Genomic DNA, 21458 nt, shown 5'->3' with positions numbered 1-21458 from the left:
AATGGGTCAGTATTATGACCCGGTAGTAGATGATGCTTCAATGCAAGAGTTAAGTGGTACATTTGAGTTCAAGTACACTTCTGATGATCCTGGAGACTCTTATGAGCCTTATGGATACTTCAATGTAACAGCAGATGGAACAACACGTACAGTCTGGAACGATTATACACAGATAAAGTTGGGCGACTCTTTTTCAAAGCAATTTGGATTATACTTTCCTACGATGAACAGCTTGATAATAGATGGGTATGTGATGGAAGCAGATAGTTCTACACCTGATGATGGAATAGGTAGATTTTCTAATGTTCCAATAGACTTGGATGAGATCAGTTCACCAAAGATGTATGAATTTGATGGTGATGATGGCTATGTACACATAACCCTCTACCACCCACAGCATAAGCCTGTAGTCTTGGTTGAGTATGAACTTTTTGGAACTTTTCAATTCATGGGCAAGGATGGGAATGGAATGGAAATTGAACCCTTTGGAGAGTTTTCAATAGAAATAAAAAAGAGGACTATTAATGCTCACTTTGGAGTTTGGAAAGCTGGTATTGATGGCCTTGACTCAACAGTTTCCATTGATAATGACAAATTTTACAAACAACCATTTTTAATACGCTTTCGTGATATCCCTGGTTTCCATACGTGGGATAGTGAAAATATAGTTTTACATGGAGGTATCACAGACCTGGATGATATTAGTAATGACAACACTGCAAACTATGAAGGCCATGGTATAGCACCCACTGATCTGTATAACACTGAAAAAGATTTTGAATTTGTTGGGGAAGATGGAAAAGCCATAATCACCATGGAACTTCACCTGGTGGATGATGATGAAGAAGGTAACGTGATGGTAATGGAAGAACCAAAGCAACATAGTCACAGTGAACTGTGATAAGGAAACTTAATGACTGAAACTACCTATAGAATTTACTGCATATGCTTATATTAATTAGCTTTAGATCATAGAATTTTTATAGCATCAGTGTTTTGAAGAAACAAGCAAGTGTTAACATAATCATATACTGGTAGTTTTAACCTGTAACCATATAGCTGTATATTTAACCGCCACTAACAAGAGGCATTGTGTGCATTGGTTGAACCGGAATGCACTGCATGTGATTATTTTCAAAAGTATTTGAAAACTTTTACAGTGTAGAAAGTGCCATAGTAGATGGTCACTGCACAGCACCAAATACCTGTTGTTCTTCTGATATCACAAATTGCAAAACCTAGGACCTCATTAGATTTGTGTTAACTATCCACACATGATTTTGAGATTGATAGGTTATTGGAAGCATTTCTAACACAATAGACATAATTTTCTTTGTCTTAATGTCTTAATCACAACTGAATCAGTTGTAATTGTACCCAAATGCTTTAAAACGTACAATACATTATTATACATAGTCTGTCAAGTGTCATCACAGTTAAAATGAAATACCAATTATTGGACACAGGGTGCATATAAGGAAAGTAAAATGTCATTAGCTGACACCATATGCTGCAGTATGTACTTACCACAGTCAATTTTTTTTTGATTTTGTGACACATTTTTAGATTAACATGGTGCATGCTACTTTACCATCTTTGGCAGTTGTGTATGTCCATGTATCTTCAACCTAGACTTCCAATGTTGCAAAATGAAAATCAACACAGCATATTTTATGCACTGTCTGTATTTATTTATAATTCATTTTGTCTATGTTTCAGTGTTTCTAAACATTTTACCTAGACTCAGACAAAAACAGACCACAGGCCCAAATACCAAATAGCATTGGAGCCTTTTATAGATTTGTAGTCGATTTTGTCTTGGCAAAGGGAGTTTTTATATCTATAAGTACAGTAGTATTGGAACACTTTTTTGCTGTGCAAGTAACAGTAAAATCAGAACAACATTGCCACGCTAAAGCTTTACAGTGCAATGCACACGTATGGTAATGGTGTAGCTAGTACTAGGTGTAGCAATGGAATCATCCATTTTGATTAAACTATACCTTTTGACACTTCACACATACCAGATCATGTAGGCATTTACATGCAGCTGGTGCATTAAATATTGTGGCTGCATAATATAGAGTTGCTTCATTGATTATTAAATGTGCACTATTGGTTAGCGATTGGTAGCTATTAATTTAGGAATTCATAAGATTTATATAAAATTCCTTCTGATGAGGTTTTGATAGGTGTTCAGAATAATATACATCATGCTTGCTCAGTTTACTGTACATTAGTACAATGTATGAAATCTACGAGAGGCTGACCCTGATGGGCTAATGAAAGGAATACGTAACTTTACCAATTTACTTGGTATTTCTTTAGTTAGAAAATAAATAGCTAAACATTTTGGGGCTAATATATGGTATGCAGGACACAATTGCTCACATTTACTATTCAATGGAGCAAACTTGAACTATGTTATATCCCAAAAATGCCATAGGAGTATATACTACATGTACTATTTAATCAAATTGCAATATCATCCATGAATAAATTCAAGTGCAAGACAGAGATGCTAATTGAGGAAGAGTTGTTGGACAGATGCATGGTTACACCAAGTCACCAATACAAGCTTCACTGCAAAAAAATTTGGAATTTCCTGAAACCAGATTCATAATCTGTGCTTAGGCATTTGCCCACACCATGTGTGCATTTTAGGGAAATTCCATACTTTCTGTTCCTATCCTGAACTTCAGTACACAACATCTGATCCCCGCAATGGAAAATATCATATATCCAGCAGCTTTCCTGAGCAGTGGGCACAATAACTTTCCTATAGTACAAGACAACCTGAGGAAATACCATTTTCTCCTGTTACTCAAGCCACACTATCTAACAATAAATTCCATATTCTCTGTTCTTATCCTGAAGTTCAGCGCACAGCACCTTGAACTCCGCTATGGGAAATATCGTAATCCTGCAGCAATTTCCTGAGTAGTAAACACAACAACTTTCCTATAGTACAACACAACTTAAAGAAATACCATTTTGTCCTGCTGCTCAAGCCAAACTATCTGACAAGAACCACAAGACATACCACAATCCTTCCTGTAGAGTGGACATAGCAACTGCCCAATAGCACCATGCAAATTAATGATGCACAAATGATCCTGCTACAGCTAGCAAACTAAATGCTCTGAGCTACATACATGTTATAACATCACATGATATAACTTTCCTATTAACTCAAATACACTGTCAATGACAGAGACTACAGGACATTACCAAAAGTATAACTGCAATTTACAATGATTAACTGGATGCAGTAAAACTACTGCTATCAGTATCTAGAGTTTAAATATTATAGGCATTACTATATGTTATTGTATATAACACACAAGTATGGCAATTCAAAGCTAACTATGGTTGTGTTCATAGCTAGCTGCTCTATTATAGAGTTTCACCGTCATCTTAGATTAAATATTTATATACATGTACGTAGCTAGTATTATAGCATGAAAGTGCATGGGAACCAGGTTTCATAATTTGTGACCGGATTTGAAAAAAGGGTCTCCCACACACATCCAATTCTATGAACTTGCAAGACCATAACTTCATGTTCAAGAAAGATACAAACCTGAAATTTTCTGCATCCATTCACCTATGTTGGTGCACACTACTGATTAAATTTCCAGTCAATGTCTTTTTGCAATTCCAAGTTATGAAATTTCTAAGTTCGTAAATTTGATGTGTGTGGAAGACCCCTTTCACAAATCCGGTCACATTTAAAGGTCAGAGATGAAATTAAAGCACCGCACAAACTTTTGTGTAGCTGAGCTGCAATGAACCATTTCAACCCACAGCTCCTTCTACGTGTCAGAAACTGAAATCAAAGGTTGAAATGCACTTCATCAACTCTTAAAAATGTATCCTCATGCACTTTGACAACTAGAATGTGCTACCTTCCCCATTTTACATCATATCTTGGTGTATTATTATTAATTTTGTCATATCTCCAAGAACTAACCAAGGACATGCTGTTTTATATTTTATACAGCAGTCATGTGATGTCAAGAAAATTGTGACCTTAGCTTGGATATAAAATAGCAGTGGTGATTATTGCACTATAGCATTGCTGCTATTGCAACAATGTGGTAGTGACCAGCCAACCAAATGAAAATACAGACACTGGAGAGACGCTAACTGGTGATAAGAGTGGTCATGAAATCCATTCACCAAGCACAGATAAAGCTAGAGAAACATCATAGGTTGTGAGCTATACATCAACCACAAGTAAAGTTGTTCAAATTCCAGAAGCACCTGGACCACACCTTCCTCAACAGCTTTGTAGTCACTCAAATATGGCTAAATGAAACTCACTGCTTGTTTTACTTTGTTGTTGAACATAGAAAAAATACGGAATATTTATGAAGTTCTGAATGTCTTCCCTTTCATGTACGGCAGTTATTTCTCCATTTTGGAGTTTCTGCTAACAACTTTTGATGTTCACAATGTGGACTATTACAGCCAATTTATCATTGCCAATGTTTTAATAGACCTATTAGTGACAACCCAGGTGAGCTTTACAAAAATAATCCAGCAAGACTGCAGAACTGATGACACTTACTGGCTTAAGGAAGTTGTAATTCAGCAATTTTCAGCCCATTGATACTTTATACACACTAACTTCACAAACTATGACAATGTTACAGTAGATAATCTAGATGTGTGTTGCATTAGAATGAGTTTAATTTGTATAAGATTGAAGAAGTAGTTTCTAAGGTGGACAACCATTGTAGTGCTGTATAGATCATGAAGCTTTACACTTATGATACCTATGTGTAAACATGTCCCAGATGATTCCAATAAGTTGTCACTTATCTCTTACCTTTCCTTCCCCTTCCCTTGCGCGAGATACAGTGACTATTGTTTTGTTGGTATACTGATAGCACGCATCATTGAATACAACCTTGGGATCAACTTGATATTGAACTGTAAGACCAACAATAATACTTCGGCAGCCTACCACCTGCATGCTGTCGCATTGGCATTCCAGTACAAGTTTTAAACTTCAGAAGAAAAGTCTGAAATAACTGTACAGGTTAATTTACTGGTGCCTAAATAAAGAAAAAAAGTTCCATTTTACTGAAAATAGGTACAATTAAATTAGGCAGCCATCTAGTGCTCTATAGGCTGTCTTCAAATTGCAATTACTGTACTTCAAGCTGTAATTAAGGTCCTGATGAGGCACTGATGACTATACAAAGTTAGTTCAAACAAAGAGAATTTCAATGGCTGTAGAAGCTATCAAGGACCACAAGATATAAAAGTAACATTGTAAAGGTGACACATTTGAATAACAGCAACATTATTCCATTTAATGCCTATATAGCTAGATGCTATAGACAAGGCAGGGCATGAATTGTATACCACTTAATCGCACATTATACCATTCAGTGTATATTAATTATGTAGTCACAGAACAAACCAATAAAACATGGGTTTCACTGGAGATTGGCAGATTTTTAGCGTAATTACTAGGTTTGAGACAAATAGTTCGAAGCTTCGTTCGGTCCATAGCATCCGGATGCTGTTTTACTCCACCAAAGCTTCGTTACCATGGATACCAACATGTTAAACCAGTTGCACAAGTATTATCACTCCTTGTGTGAGCTGCCATTTACATATTTTTTGATGTAATTATAGTTTAAACAATGGCTATACTGGTGCTATAACAAAGTGTAGGAGTTTGTGCTACAGTGTACACCCTAAGAACCATCAATTGTGGTCATTAACAGTTGACATGACATTTGCAACAAAACTTTGAAGCTTCGGTAACATTTTGAAAAGAAGCTTTGGAGGATGTATTTGTACATTCATTCCAACCCTAGTAATTACAAGGAAATGCACTTTGTTTTGAAAGAGTCCCTTGGTATAAGCATGAGAAATGGCGGTTCATCAGTGGTACAGCGCGCGATGTGTATATACACACTACGGCATACACAACTTGCAGGAGATACACAACAGCTCCATGGCACATTGATGATAATAGCTTGAGGTACATTACTTAGTATACCATAGGACAAATTGTTCAACACCTGTACAGCAAGTTGCAGGTTTGAATACCACATACCACTGGTGTAAAACGTTTTTTCAATTTACTATTTCGTACCTTTTTTACAGAAATTTGTGCAGTTTATGGCATGCTGTACATAATTATTATATAATTATGTGCTCTTACATAACATGGGCACTTCACATTAAATAGAACTGGCTAAACTCTATCCACAATTAACAAAGGCACACTTTGTAGTGCTAAAGTTTTAAATGCAATTGAACTCATGTCCATCTGCTTACAGTTTATCCTATAAGTCACCTCTATGGCAGTTCAATTACAAAAGTGTTACGATATTTTGTCTGGATAAATAAACCCTAATTAAAGCTCTGTTCAACTACTCTAATAGAACATACATTAAAATACTATAATCCTGCTGTATTTTTAAACCAAAATTTTAATCCACAAAGTCTAAGTGATGTGTAAGGACTCTATTAATGCAATATGTGGAGAAATTGCACGTAATGATAACCATAGAATTGCATGACATAATGATTAATATTTATGCCACTTGTATTGTTATTTAGCCTATCATGAGCAGTTCATAGAAACGTGCTCTACATGCGCAACACAACAATATTCATACAAGTCTTAATCCTGACTCCATATCTTAACCAACAAGACTTGCTGACTGATGATGAGTCAGAAAAATTGTGTGGTAGGGCACTTACTCGATCAGAAAAGATTGATTTGATTGTACAAGTTCTTCCATATAAGGGAAGAGATTGGTGGAACAAGTATCTGTGTTGTCTCACAGAAAGTGCCACTGAACCTGGTCTGCCTGCACACCAGGAGTCGGTAGTCGTTAGAAATGAGGAAACCCAACAACGTGAATACCAACAAGTAAGTATAGCTTATTACCTTCTGATTTTACCCTTATCTTTTAATAGCAAATAGGCTGTTTATGAAAGATATGGCTTTCCATACAGCAGTCATTTTATGCCTTCAAGAAAATTGTAAAGTTTTCATTTAATTAACCAGAAATAGACAACGCAGAGTTATTTTCAGACTGTGCTTCAATGACTTGAAATTAATGGTACAGTAAATAAAGCTAACTGCTTGTTTTTCTTTATTGCTCAGAATAATAGGACAATACCACATCAGCTTGCTAGTGGTGAATGGGAGAAGTCAGGAGTTTCTTCCCTCAGCGTGTGGCACAACTATTACAACCTGCCTGACAAAGCAAGTTTTTTTAATACACCTGTCTGGCTTATACTGTAAAACTGCCTGGCAAGACTGCAGAATCAAAGTAGTGAATTAGGTCACAATACTGACACCAATCTAGATGTGTGTGCAGTACAACTGATACATAAGAAACAATTCATATAAGTTAAGGGATATCTTAGTACTGTATAGTAAGGAGCGTTATCTTCCCACAAAACAATATTGACCAGATGCCTTCACAGCACCCTGGCACTAGTATCGGTTGTCCTTAATGTTACTAATCAATTCCCTAACGATTATGAAATGGTTCCCTAACAGAACACCTGTACCATAACCTAACTTTGGCATTAATTTAAGTGCCTTCTATTTTGCAGAAATTTCTGACTGGTTGACCTATGCCTGTCTGTAGAGAATATACTGTTGAAAAGATAGTGGAATAGTTGGTTACATTAAGAGGTGCTAATAGGTGACACAAAACACTTATTAACCACTACTACCTTGGTTGAACATAGATTTTCCACAAAAGAAAACACAATCTGAAATCTCTCTAATCCAACACTTCTATAATCCAGAACACCCCTACAATGACATTGTTTTGTATACCCTTGCTAATCTGACACAATTTTCTTATCCCAATTAGGGTCGGATTATAGAGGTTACACTGTAACTATAGTAACAGATCCTTTTGCTTTTTCAGACATTAATCATCAATAAAGACATTAAACAAAATTAGCTGTTCAAAATCACACACTACACAAATAGTTTATTTGAGCTTCTTCTTTGGCCTCAAGTTGCTGGAGTGGCCACACTTCTTCTTACGACAATTTGTAGCTCGAGGGTGCAGCCTAGCGTAACACCTGTGAAGGAACATAATAGGGTGAACATTGAAACCATCACAGCTACGCTTTATTATGAACATAAATACAATGAATGTACTATGAAACCATGACTACCAAACAATGAATGCTAAAATGACTTCTTTAGTAGAACAGTATAATGTGTAAAGGCCAGCATATTGTTGAAGCCTTTTGTTTGAAGAGTTGCTACATCATTTATCGTTGTGATCTACAATGCCAGGTTAGAGCCCATGGTCCCCTTCCCAAAAATACCATGAGACACACAGTACATGTCATCTGCACTACAATTTGTCACTCACAACACCAGAGCAATAATTACCACACACAAACTATATTTCGTCTGTTGCCACAGAGTAGTACAGTGAACTCTGAGCCGTATACAATGACTTACAATAAAATTTAAGGACAAAACATTGCAAGACCACCAAGGTTCACATTTTTCTCACTACTTGTCAGATGACTTGTACACAGAGAACACACACAAGGTACACTGTTCAAACTAAATGACACACAACATGCAGTTCTTGTCCATGATCTGACACAAGCTTTAAAAGCTACAGACAAAAGTCACAAAGACTATACGCCTACATAACTTTTGAGGAACCAATGGCCACACTTAAGACAAAAAGAAAATGAGATAGTTTCAGAATCTATCAGATATAACAGTAACACCAGCTTTGTACAGATGGTACAGTAGGACCTCCATTATCTGAACACCTGTGTGCTAGTTCAATCATAAAGTGATCAGAAAAGTGAATTTGTTCAGATAAATGAAGCCCATTCATTTATATGCAGTGTTCCATTCAACTACTCTATATAATAATCGGTAGCAGCCGGTATAAAGTGATTTTGCAAGTATCAGCTACAGATAGGAAATTATTTGCCGATAACCTAAACCCACAATCAATCATTAACAACAGAAACACGTGAGAGTATTAAAAGCAGTGAATGCAGAGGTAAGCGGTAAACATTTATTTGCTGTACCTGTTTATAACTGTTCAGGCTTGTTTATCTGTGAATGGTGTGGCTGCAAGGTTGCCCACGCAATTAACCAATCACTATTTGCAAAAGGTCTGGAATCCCACCAAAACTCCATTTGAGAAGCTGACTTAGGTGTTATATAACTACTTGGCTTTCATTTCCATGAAAGGGGTTAGTGGCACACTGGAAACAAACATTGCAGAATCGGCTGCCCACGCAAGTAATTAAATTGTTGCAATTAGTGTTACACACACATAAACTTTGGATGATTTTTGCTCAGACCTATAGAATATCGGTAAATATCGGCTACAGGAATGAATGAAAAATCGGTATCGGTAAATGTGAAAAAATGTATATTGGTATAACACTACTATCGAGGGTTCGAATAATCGGGATTCAGATAGTCGAGCACCTACTGTACATATGAACAGTAGCATTATTCTATTTAATGCCCATATTTAGACAATGAAACCATGAACTGTTGAGAAAAAATTTAAGCACTAGACACAGTTGTTACCTATCCTTGAAAAAAACATAGCACTATTGTGATGTAGAGACAAGTACATGTACACCATATCAATGTTCTCTACTACCATAATACAACTCATAACATTAGAGCGAACAGCTAATAGCCTAGAGTAGTTACTGTATGTTGTCACCATCAGAACAAAGAGCTGTATTGTAGTGAACTCTGTTCTGTAGAAAGCAACATCCCATCTCAATGTCATACTGTATCGAGTGGGAACTTGCAAACGATATTAAAGCATACCAAATGTGACTGTATCAGTGAAAACCCGACTTGCTTGCACAAGCATGCATTTGATAAAATCAAAAAATTGTAAAATTATGCATGCTACAAAGAAACAATGCACGAGTTTTTTTTATCAGGCCATTGCTCAGAGAAAGGAGACTCAAGCCAATTAAAAATATACACCATCTACTGGCCTGCTCATGGAGAGTTCGAAAATATTTTGTTTCATTCTGTAGCCCCAACAGTGCCATATAGTAAAAAAAACTTGGGCAGTAAAAAAAGTTTGGTGGCAAAACTCGCTATAAAAAAATTGTCAAAAAAAACAAGCTTTGGCAAATGAGACTTTAGTTAAAATTTTTTTTATCATCTATGATTGAGTGTACAATGTACTCTACCGCATAAATGCAACATTGCTACAGACGAGTGTGAGTGTTTAAACAACTCACCAATTAAGGGGCGTAGCAGGCATTTTGCTCACAAGCTATTATCCTTCACATTGAGGGATGATGGTTCACAAGTGAAACAATTTTTGCATGCAAAACGGCATGCAAGGGACGAAGGCTTGCAAGTGAAACAGTTGCCACTTCCCTAAACTAAATGACAAGATTTTTAATTGCTTGTACTTGCACTAATTAAGTGACGTTGCGCTCGAGTGGTAGATTTTTTTACATGCTAGTGTAAACATTGTTCAATTAAGAGCCATGTTTGGATTCTCATGAACTTTTGTGGGACAATGAACCTCGCGATAATCGAACGGGAACACTTGGAAATGCCCATACATGCTACCTTGTACGATACACTTATACCGATTTTGAAAGGAGTGTTTACAACGTCTTCTTTCTTATTTTGCTCCTTACTGAAATATTTGTAGCACTGATTTCTTACTCAATCTGTTCATGTGATTGCTAAAAATAATTGGCAGAAAAACGTTGACAATTGTACTGCAATTCGCCAAAGTTTTTTTTATTATACAGCATACATGTCACTTGTTTACAATGTGGTAAACATGAAGATCACTGTCATTTCTTCCACTAAACCACCTTAATACTCATATGGGTAAATGACTACAGAACTAAGTGTTTAACAAAGAGGTGTGGTCATAAAATGCACTTCCCACACAAACTACCAGTCATTTTTGTAGGGCAAGAGAAATACAATATCAACTGCAACTAACCTATCAAATAACAATAAAAGCTGGTAGTTTGAGGACTAAAACCATTCATAAACTTGGGAATGGAATAATCTGTTACTTATCAGATACTTCGAAAAATGTTTGCCTGTATTGATTTACCTTACCTATCTTTTTACCATACACTAATCCAGATTTGGTTATATAAAAATGATGCAATATAGTGCCACACCCTCTCGTTAAATCTGTCTATTTTTGATTTGCTAATCCACGGTGAACATTGTAAGCCTAATTCCAACATTGTAAGCCTAATTCCAACATTGTAGACTAACACATATAGAAGTTGTGGCTGCGAATGTAGTTTATCAAGACACACGGTAGTGTTTCATGCAGCCCAGAAGCCAGCACGCAACACTGTGAGTATATTTACAGGAAGAAAAACATGATTTTCAAACATTCGTAGCTCCATGCTGTCTTTACAAAATACAATTTTTGCTGTGGACATGCCCACCAACCTCAGTACTCCACATTCCAAATTTCAGCAAAATCGCTTCAAGCACTCCTGAGATATGTGACTTCAAAATTGACTTGGTTTTTTCATTTTTTCTTCTTCGTTTCACACACGTACAAAAACTTCCATAAAATGCAAACGCCATATCCAATTTCCTTCAAACTTGGCATGCAGAAGGGAGGTATGAAAGGCACCTCTTGGTACCAAGTTTGGCTGAAATACAATAAACAGTGAAGGATTTATTTGCAATTGTTCACGAAAAATAACACCAATATGTTATTATGCCTACAGGGCAAACCGCTTATGGGAAGAAGCTAAAAACTGGTATGTGAATAGGTTAACTATTGAACCTCAACCTTTTGTGGTTTGAAAGAAATCGAGCTACAAACCACGAAGATATAACGAAAAGACCAACAGTGTGTAACAAATATGCAATCGAGATCAGCTAATAAAAAACGTCTACTTGCCACGCCTACCAGAAAACCGCTTGGAGTAATGCCTTGGGAAAATCGCTGTACAGATGGACTAGTCATCTTAGAAAGGCCCTTCAATGGTTCAGACTTAAAGCCACAGAGTTATACCAACTTGGTGTAGCAAGTGCAAGATCAAGATACTCTAATAGAGCAGTCACCCTGAAGAGAGATCAGCTAGAAACAAGTAACCAGTTTAGATATCAGCTACAAACAAATTATCCAGTAGAAATGTATGTTGGAATTGGAAACAAATCACCTGGTAGAGAGATCGGTTAGGAACAAGTCACCTGGTAGAGAGTTCAGCTAGAAACAAATCACCCTGTGGAAATATGTGCTGGAGCAAATCATCATGTAGAGAGTTCAGCTAGATATAAGTCACTCTGAAAAGAGTTCAACTACAAACAATGTGAGTTTCAGCTACAATTCAGTTATATAAGAAGTCACCTTATTACCTATGTGGTAATCATTCAATTTATTCAGTGTTAAACATACAAATATTTAATCAGACAAAATGCTATACACACAATTCCTTATTTTGTTCCACAATTCCTGCAGTAAAGAAAGAACAAGTTAACAGGAAGCACCAACTCCAGTTAATGGCCAGTATTGTGGCTTGCAATACAAAAAGAAGTGATATCTAAACCAAAACAGCCAAGCTGTAAAAAAAAGAGTACAGCCCCCCAAAAGGCCAGAGTAAAAAAAGATGTGAAATCCAAGGTGGCAGCCAAGAAATGGGGTCAATGGCAAAAATTTTAATTACGACAATTTTGTGCCGAATCCTAGTGAAACTTGGAGGCAATGCAAATTCACCTGAATTGTCGTTTTTAAAATATTTGCCATTAACCTAGCATCACAGCCATTTCTTGGCTGCCACCTTTAATTTCACATCTTTTTTCATCCTGGCCTAAAAAAAAAAAAAAAATATATATATATATGTATATATACCATAAGTTGTGTAAACAAGGGCTACAAGGCGGGTTATCCCTGAGATGGTCACAAATGTGTAAACTGTTTTACCATATTCTTTACGCAGATGTGCAAACGCAGCAGGCCTCCCTTAAGATATACCCATACTCACTTTCTACAGATCATCTTGTCACAGTTGTATTTCTGTGCCAACACCTTCATGCTAGGCTCAATAACACCACCACGAAGACGGAGCACCAGGTGTAGTGTAGACTCCTTCTGAATGTTGTAATCCTATAAGAGCAAGACTGAATATAAACACGGCTACTTTATTAATATACCAACAATACATGAAGAGCATTAAATAAAATTCACAGCTTGACAGGAATCTGTTATAGGCCCCACTAAAAAATGTCTCCATGGTTCCTTTTAATGCACAGCCCTGAAATCAGGCCATCTCTCTAGCAAATACAATTGATTGTCCATAGAGTTGGGATTGTTACTCTAAAAAATACAACTCATTATATAGTGCTACAATTACACTTTTGGGCTTGGTCATACCTAACTAATACTGCCAAGGCACCATGAATGTATTGTGAGGTAGCTGGTTTTGGGGTAACACAAAAGGCCAACCATCACGTTCCCTAATGTACTACTAGAATTAATCTTGCAATATTTTAACTAATAACTTTCTGTTTGTAATAATGCAATTATGCAGACAGAATTATTAAGTTAATGTAATTTTGTAATTGGCGAATTAATTCATAACTCTGTAGCATTGCTGAAGCACCATTCAAACAAACTGCTTTAAATGACATATTACGCACAGAAGTATCTTCTCAACTGTTCTATTGTTTTTTCCTGTAAATTCTCTACAAACCTTCACATTTGCCTTTCATTTATATAGGGGACATGCTCCCTTTCAAGTCAAAGGCATACGTCTTTCTTAGTTACCTGTGAGGCCAGCTACGGTGGTCTATTTTTGTAGTTTAATAAAAGAAAAGCAAAACGGGAATGTAGTTCACGAAACACACATTTAGACCACTGGCACCGGGGTGTTCACCATAAAGCCACACTTCATTATGGTCTGGGATAAGTGAGTTTCACTCTTCTAAGACCCTGTCAGTAATCTTATACCAAGGGGCCTCATCTGGAATAAACTCAATAGTTCTACCATATATATAACATCATTAAACATTATGCCTTGCACTGAAGTATGTTAAATAGACAGTTCTGAAGCAGAATGCAATAAAAATATTGTCAGCCTTTCCTGTTGAGAACATCGTGGTAGAATAATGGGAGTAAGAAAACCCCGAACAACCCAGATCAGCTTTTTTTTAGCGATTACAGCTGTGTGCATACATAGCCCACTATCTTCTGATAGTACCCAGATGGTCTGCCATGATAAAAGTAACAGTAGCTGGTAAGCAAAAGAATTTAACCACTAAGACACGACAATACAATCAAATGTAGGATCTTAAGTGAACACAATGACTGTACCACAACCACCACAAACAAGGATTACTGCTACACATAATAATAGCTACCACCATAGGATAGTAGCCACAACAACCCTTATTCCAAATGACATCACACAAATTTTTAAATATATATTTACTCTAACAAGAGTATATTGTATTAACAATGGTGATTGAGATTCAATGATTGGTAGTGATGACTTAACAAACAAGATATCAAGGTGAAACTACCAAGTATGATTATTACAACAAATTCTAACCCAGTGCTTTGAAATAGCTTTATACCGTCATAACCATAACCATAACCATACCCGCTGGTTTTAGGTTGATATCTTCTTCCAGAATTAATTCTTATTAAGCCTCACTAGAACTTACGATCTGATGTTAGAGTCCCCCAAATAGAACATACATGCCAATTGTAATCTGCAACATCATTTGCAACAAGGATAATCCGTGCCATCTTTTGGGACAAGGATTATATGGCACTTGTTCAATGCATTTACCCTGCAGTTTACACTTAACGTACCTGAAGTGTACGTCCATCTTCCAACTGTTTACCAGCAAAAATCAATCGCTGCTGATCTGGTGGGATACCTATCAACAAAAAAAAGAGTTGCGAATCCATCATTAGCCAAGGTGTTAAAGAACTGAAATTAAGTGAAACCCCTATAATCTGATGCTCATTGGGACATTTGAGAATATGTCAAGGTAGTAATTCATAGAAAATCTTTTAACCATGTCACATTATAGGGGTATTACAAAGGTTGTCAAAATTAAAAAGGTTCACACACGCACGCACGCACACACACTTTGGTATAATACCGTTCATAGCCAAACTTGGTTGACAATGTCAGCTACCACACTGCACTACATATAAATACAACACAGCTAATAGCCATGAAGAATATGCCAACACTTTACAAAAGGAACAGCTCATAGCAATTAAGTAAACCACCTTAATCAAAGCGGTGTGCTTTAATTAGAACTTCACAGAAAATAAACACAATGCTTAAGAAACAAGGCGCATTCAATGTACGGATATAATATTACGTAATATACAGGCTGATTCTAGTCGTCACTAACCTTCCTTATCTTGGATCTTGGTTTTGACATTTTCAATCGTATCCGCCGCGTCGACTTCAAGGGTAATCGTCTTACCCGTAAGGGTCTTCACGAATATTTGCATCTTCCTAACAATAAATATATCATTTATGAAGGCGAGAAACGAGAAGAATGCACACTACTAACCTTCTCCTCTCTTACACGTGTTGGCTCACGCGAGACGCCTGTTCCTTGCCAGCGTGTCGGCTGTTCTAAAAATAGCATGACGTAATTCAGCAAAACAAAACGAACTGGCCAGTATGATTAAGCATTTGGTTCTTCGTATCCTCGTTACTCAGGTGCGATTTAGCAACACGTGAACATGTCATTTCTACTGTTGGAAGCAATCAAACAAAAATATTGTCCTGAAGAAGAGGACGACAGGGAAACACTGCCGACCCACAAGCCAGTTAAAGAGACTGCAACAGTTTATAGACCAGGTGTCGATTGTGTATGATACTAGAATTGCATATAGAACAGCATTTTGTGCGCAGGCACCATACCGGTGAGGAAATTGACGTCAGTGGTACTGGACAATGCTGGGATCACGCGAGTTGCCCGCCACAGGGAACTGTCCGAGTTGTGCCCAAATGTGTTGGAGTTACATCTTGGATTAAATCAGATATCTAGCTGGAATAGTGTAAGACACCATATAAATTATATTTTGAAAAGTTTGCTGTTTTTAAACCAAAAAAAATGAGACCCATGGTCTCCTATGGTACTACTGAGCATGTTTAGTGCCATTTCCTCATGCTAAATAGATAATTGACTTTCCACCTTTAGTTGTCCCAAGTAATACAATTTTTTCCACCTACAGGTGGTAACACTGTTGTCAGCTTTTCCCAGATTACAGTTTCTTGATCTCAGTCAGAACTTGTTTGAGTTCTCACCAGCTAATAAGGATGGTCAAAGTGCTGTCTCTCATCCTAACCTCACCACCCTCGTACTCAACTCTACTATGATAACATGGCCAATGCTGAGAGAATTACTATCTCTCTTACCTAGGTATGTGTGCGTTTGTCTATGTGTGGTGTGGTGGTAGTGTGTGTATGCATATGTGTAGTGCGTGCTTGTGTGTGTGTGTCGTGTAGTGTTTTATAGTGAGTGCATTTGTGTTTGGTAATGCCATTGTTATTACCTTGAGCAAGAAACTTTACTCACATTGCTCCAGTCTACCTAGTGCTTAAATGGGAACTTGGTGAAGCAGCCCACCCAGCTGTAACATCAGTCAACTATCCATGTCTCACATAATGATGGGTGAAGGACCAGGTAAGACTTTTGGTGCCCACACCCAGGGACGTATCTAGCCCAAACATGATGCCCGGGCAAGCCCATTTACCTGTACACCTAGTCCAGTGAACAATCTGTGTGGGTTCATACGTGTATTCATCAAATTGTTGTTTTCAAGTGCATGGCATGACTAGCTACAGTTATTAACTCTTATCTGTATGCATATATAATAGTTCATCAGTCTGCAATCACTCCATACTAGTCTCTAGCTACGATGCATGTAATCGATTGTGGGACTGCAGCATCACGTGCCACACAAAAGGATACTTCCAACTCCTAATGAACAATACTATTGAACCGATAGATTTCTTGCACTGACTCGTACTTGTGCGGATCACAAAACCGTCATGACACCGGTTCGTCTACGTACTCACTAGGGGCATCCATTCCCTGCAACTACCCGCCAACTCTACCATGCCCTGCTGAGTGGTCCTACAAAGTATCGTCAGCAGTTCTCTCACGTTATTCCCTTGACATTCCTTCGTCGTAGTTGTATCACAATAAATCCGGGCACTGATTATTCAGAATTAGACCGCTACCTGCTGAAATCAAGTAGCCAAACAGCTAGTCGTTTTCCACTTCACGCGGTCTATATACAGGCAAACTCCAAACTATCATCACTTAGATGAGACTACAAATTGGCTAGATTTAGGGCGGGCACATCTCTGTTTTTCAGATTTAAATATAGTAACTTGTAATCTACGGTGCTATTATTAGAAGTCAGACTCTTAATTAAACGCGCAGCACTTATTTTCCATGCAAGAATTCGCTGCAAACGTTCGCTACAGTCAATGGTGGATAGAATCGTAATTACTGAATTGTGAGCAGTGTATTTTCATGCGTGGCTGCCACGCCAGAGGATTTTCTGATGCCCGGGCAAGGTGAGCTGATGCCTGGGCAAATTCCCGGGTATGCCCGGGTGTAGATGCACCACTGCTTCACCTGTGAGACATAGTACAACCTCCTGTAGGTTACTATTCTTGTCCCAGGACTATTTTGCCTGCATTAACTAGCAGCACCTGAGTAGTGCTCAGGTGGCTGAGTGCTCTTTCATTGGGTAGGGATAACCATGTTAGTACAGGCTTTGCTTTTTGTATTTGCGTCTGTGTAGTGTGTGTTCGTGTGTGTGTGTGTGTGTGTGTGTGTGTGTGTGTGTGTGTGTGTGTGTGTGTGTGTGTGTGTACCCAAGGTCCCACACCTTCAACTGTGAGACATAGTACAGCCTCCTGCGGGTTACTAGTCCTGCCCCAGGAGGGCATGCCTGCGCTGCCTCATAGCACCTGAGTAATGCACAGGTGCCCCAGTGCTGGCCACAGGGCAGCGTGACCGCTTAGTGGCAGCTGAAGGCTTTGCTTTTTGTATGTGTGTGTGTGCGTGCGTGTGCGCGCGTATGTATGGCCTTGCATGTGTGCATCTGTATAGTGTGTCTGTATGTAGAGTAAAAGTGTATCTATGTAGTTTGTGTGTTTGTGGGAATGTGCAAACACACATACTACATAGATAGTATGATTGTGTGTTTGCACACATACGTAGTCACATACTATCTTGACTACATAGTGAGCATTGTCCGTATTTGTATATGTAACTACATTTTGTTGAGACAATATGTATGATGGAGTTACAGTTGACAATGCTTTCATTGTAAAACACCTCAGCATGGATTTTAGTCAAGCCTGTGTTTCAGTCCAGCCACTTTGTACGTGTGTTGCTTCACTATCTCATGTGATTCTGTTATTACTGTAGCATTAGTGCATTTAAATGCAGTATAGGATTGTATGGTTGGTAAAGGAAAAGATTTCTACAAATCTTTTATAAAGCTGAAAGGCCATCTGTTCATCACTTTGCTTACTTGCCAGTCTCTCTGCCTATCGACATGATTGAACATTTTGACTGCTCTATTAGAGTAGTTTGTATATTGTGTGCTTGTGTGCATCCGCGTGTGTGTTTGTTTATCTCTTTGTGTGTATGTGTGTGTGTGTGTGCCTGTGCACATGTGTGTGTTTGTGTGTGCACATGTGTGTGTTTATCTCTGTGTGTGCATGTGTGTGTGTGATGTACGTATATGTGTTGTGTGTATACATACTTTTACATGGCTGAACATATATTTATACAAGTACACAGAAAAATTTGGAATTCAACTAGAGTAGGGACCATAGCACATCGATAAAAAGTACTGAAACAAGTTGGAGTAGTCCATGATATTAAATCACAGTAAAACAATAAGAAGTGTTATATCCCTACCGTGCATTTCTGTTATGGTACCTTGAGCACAGTAGGGATATAACACTTCTTATTGTTTTTGTGTGATTTAATATCATGGACTACTCCAACTTGTTTCAGTACTTTTTATCGATGTGCTATGGTCCCTACCGTAGTTGAAAATTCCAAATTTTTCTGTGTGCTTGTTTGTTAACTTTTTTTTGTAAATAATTTTATTATGACTGGTGAACCTACGCATACCGCATCTGAAATGGCGCCGCACGCTCCAGCTATATCGAATATTATTATTGTTTGAAAACTATGCCAAAAGAAATAGTGCCGCTTGCCCCAATTATATTAATTATCGTCTGAAAAGTGAAGTATCTATTACACTTCACTGTTGACTGTGTTCAACTCGTTACACAGCAGTACAAATCAAGAACTGTTTGAAAAGCACCTCTGCAATCATAATAGCCACTATGAAAAATACGGACAATTTCTGTTTCGAAGGGAAGCCATCATGTGCTATCACCAAATTGACACCTTTCGCTGTCAGCAAAGATGAATGGCACACAAAGGAGGAGACTGGTAAGTCCATGAAGAATGCATTGTACATACTGCGGTATGCCAAAAGGCACCTTTCGGGCCGAAGCGATGTTGAACAGTGAAAAAATCAAGCCTGTAGCCTTAGCCATTATCGAATTACACTTGTCTGAAGGCATCAGTCAGTCAGTCACTAGAAAATTCTGCTAAGTAAAAAAATTTTAAAATTTTGTAGCAACTTGTTGAAAGCGTTTTGGTCGATAGTGCCTCATGGTCATCTTGGAAAATTGAGGGTGGTTTTTGGGTGATGTTATTTTGTGGGCCACGCCTACTCCTTTGTGGTCCCTACTATACAGTTACTATCGTACTTTATGATATTGTATGATTTTTTGTGTATACCGACATTCACCTTGTCTTGGCTTCTTTTTAGTGTGGGAGAACTTCACTTGTCACTAAACACTACTGAGATAATTCCATCAGAGTCAAGAGCACAGTTTCCCAATGTGAAGAAGTTGCACGTCAACAAATGTGGGTTGACCAACTGGGAAGATTTCTGCTGGCTCAGTGATGCATTTCCATGCCTTGAGCAACTAATAGCAGACTCCAATCCATTGCAATGTATAGAACAGCCACCCACCCCTCCCCCAGGCAAACCATTACTCACAACAGAATGTATTGATAAATCCAGTGGGCAGGTGATTGACAAAGCAAGTAGTGTGGCTAATGATCACTCTTCGAATGGCTGTTTCAAAAATGATTCCATGGCAACTACCAATGAAAGTGCAGCAGTGGCAGCAGCAGTTGACCCTAACACATTGCCATTCCGTTGCCTGAAATACATAAACATAAATAATTGTTTCCTGTCTTCCTGGGATGATGTTGATGCATTGGGACAACTGGAGTCTTTAACAGAAGCCTCATTGCTCAGTATACCTATAGGTGATACGCTGTCAGAGAAGGAACGACGTATGACCTACATCTGTCGGATGCAGAAACTCCAAAAACTGAACAAAAGCTCAATCAGTCGCGATGAAAGGGAAGCTGCTGAAAGGTGGTTTATAAGGCTACACCTTGACAACCCTGATCCTCCGTCAGTGTATACCATGTTGGTGAGCAGACATGGTCAGCTAGGACGTCTGGCTGAAGTCAACTTTGCAGCAAAAGAATTTGCAAGACTGTGCTTCACTTTTCGAGGAATATCTAATCGTCCACCTGAAGAACATGACATCGATTTACAGATGAGTACAGGGGATCTGCGGTCTTGGATAGGTGACAAATTACTTGGTGTACCTAGTGAAATGCTGATGATATTCTATGTCTGTAAACAACTTGTGGATGGCTACATTCCTGAATTAATGGCTGACAATCGTCGACAACTTTACATGTACCGTATGGTTGACGGGGATGAAATCAACATCCAAGTTAGATCCTTTAAACCACCTAATGTTTACAAGGGTACACGTAGGTGCAAGATCAGGAAGATGTGATGATACTATTGTGTTACAAATAATAATATAATGTGTTCTATTAGTGTATGAGATGTATGTAAACCCTGGCATGTGTTTTATGCTTGCACATAAGTAAAGTGACCTCATCAAGGGTGGATTGCAGGGACAGGATTCCACCCTCTCATCCAGGGGGCTTCTGGGGTTTCTAGAAACTAGTCAAGTATATATCTAGGCAATTAAAATTGATGGTTTAGATCAAAATGCTTTAATAGAGTAGTCAATTACCCTAATAGAACAGTCAGTAATTTACTTGGTTTATCTGTACCAACACAGTAAAAATAGTCTAAAATCACATCTCAGAGTGTTTTTAAGACCTGGATTTTTTTTTCCTGGGGGAATGTCCCCACCCCCCAGAATGACATCCATGCATGCTTCAAACTTTACATAGCTTTGCCTCAAAACTCTTTAGTGTGATCCTGATGCTATATCAGTAGAAGCAAACATAAGCAGCTTATATCAATTAGTTCTTAACATATGCTTAAAATGTCAGCTTTAAAGATTTTGTT

General features: G+C 38.0%; 2 protein-coding genes across 2 annotated transcripts; one reads left to right on the top strand and one right to left on the bottom strand.

Moving 5' to 3' along the window:
• Window positions 1–7893: 7893 nt before the first annotated feature.
• Window positions 7894–15707, bottom strand: LOC136239609 (ubiquitin-ribosomal protein eL40 fusion protein). The gene is made up of 5 exons (XM_066030377.1): window positions 15560–15707; window positions 15395–15501; window positions 14838–14905; window positions 13006–13127; window positions 7894–8082 (listed from the first exon to the last, which is right to left on the bottom strand). The coding sequence occupies exons 2-5, from the start codon at window positions 15495–15497 to the stop codon at window positions 7989–7991; spliced, it is 387 nt and encodes a 128-aa protein (XP_065886449.1). The 5' UTR covers window positions 15498–15501; window positions 15560–15707; the 3' UTR covers window positions 7894–7988.
• Window positions 15603–21033, top strand: LOC136239600 (tubulin-specific chaperone cofactor E-like protein). Its single transcript, XM_066030367.1, has 4 exons — window positions 15603–15852; window positions 15907–16052; window positions 16230–16417; window positions 19875–21033. The coding sequence occupies exons 1-4, from the start codon at window positions 15735–15737 to the stop codon at window positions 20929–20931; spliced, it is 1509 nt and encodes a 502-aa protein (XP_065886439.1). The 5' UTR covers window positions 15603–15734; the 3' UTR covers window positions 20932–21033.
• Window positions 21034–21458: the final 425 nt, after the last annotated feature.

The sequence above is a fragment of the Dysidea avara genome, chromosome 1 (genome assembly GCF_963678975.1).
Source record: "Dysidea avara chromosome 1, odDysAvar1.4, whole genome shotgun sequence".
Taxonomy (NCBI): domain Eukaryota; kingdom Metazoa; phylum Porifera; class Demospongiae; order Dictyoceratida; family Dysideidae; genus Dysidea; species Dysidea avara.
This window is presented reverse-complemented; position numbering and strand designations above follow the sequence as displayed.

Bases quoted from the DNA above. Each gene is read 5' to 3' on its own strand.
- LOC136239600 (XM_066030367.1), top strand. From the start codon at position 15,735: ATGTCATTTCTACTGTTGGAAGCAATCAAACAAAAATATTGTCCTGAA. The intron at 15,853-15,906 runs GTGTCGATTGTG...TTTTGTGCGCAG, and splicing joins TGCAACAGTTTATAGACCAG to GCACCATACCGGTGAGGAAA. The intron at 16,418-19,874 runs GTATGTGTGCGT...GCTTCTTTTTAG, and splicing joins TTACTATCTCTCTTACCTAG to TGTGGGAGAACTTCACTTGT.
- LOC136239609 (XM_066030377.1), bottom strand. From the start codon at position 15,497: ATGCAAATATTCGTGAAGACCCTTACGGGTAAGACGATTACCCTTGAA. The intron at 14,906-15,394 runs GTTAGTGACGAC...TTTTGTTGATAG, and splicing joins CAAGATCCAAGATAAGGAAG to GTATCCCACCAGATCAGCAG. The intron at 13,128-14,837 runs GTACGTTAAGTG...TTGCTCTTATAG, and splicing joins AAGATGGACGTACACTTCAG to GATTACAACATTCAGAAGGA.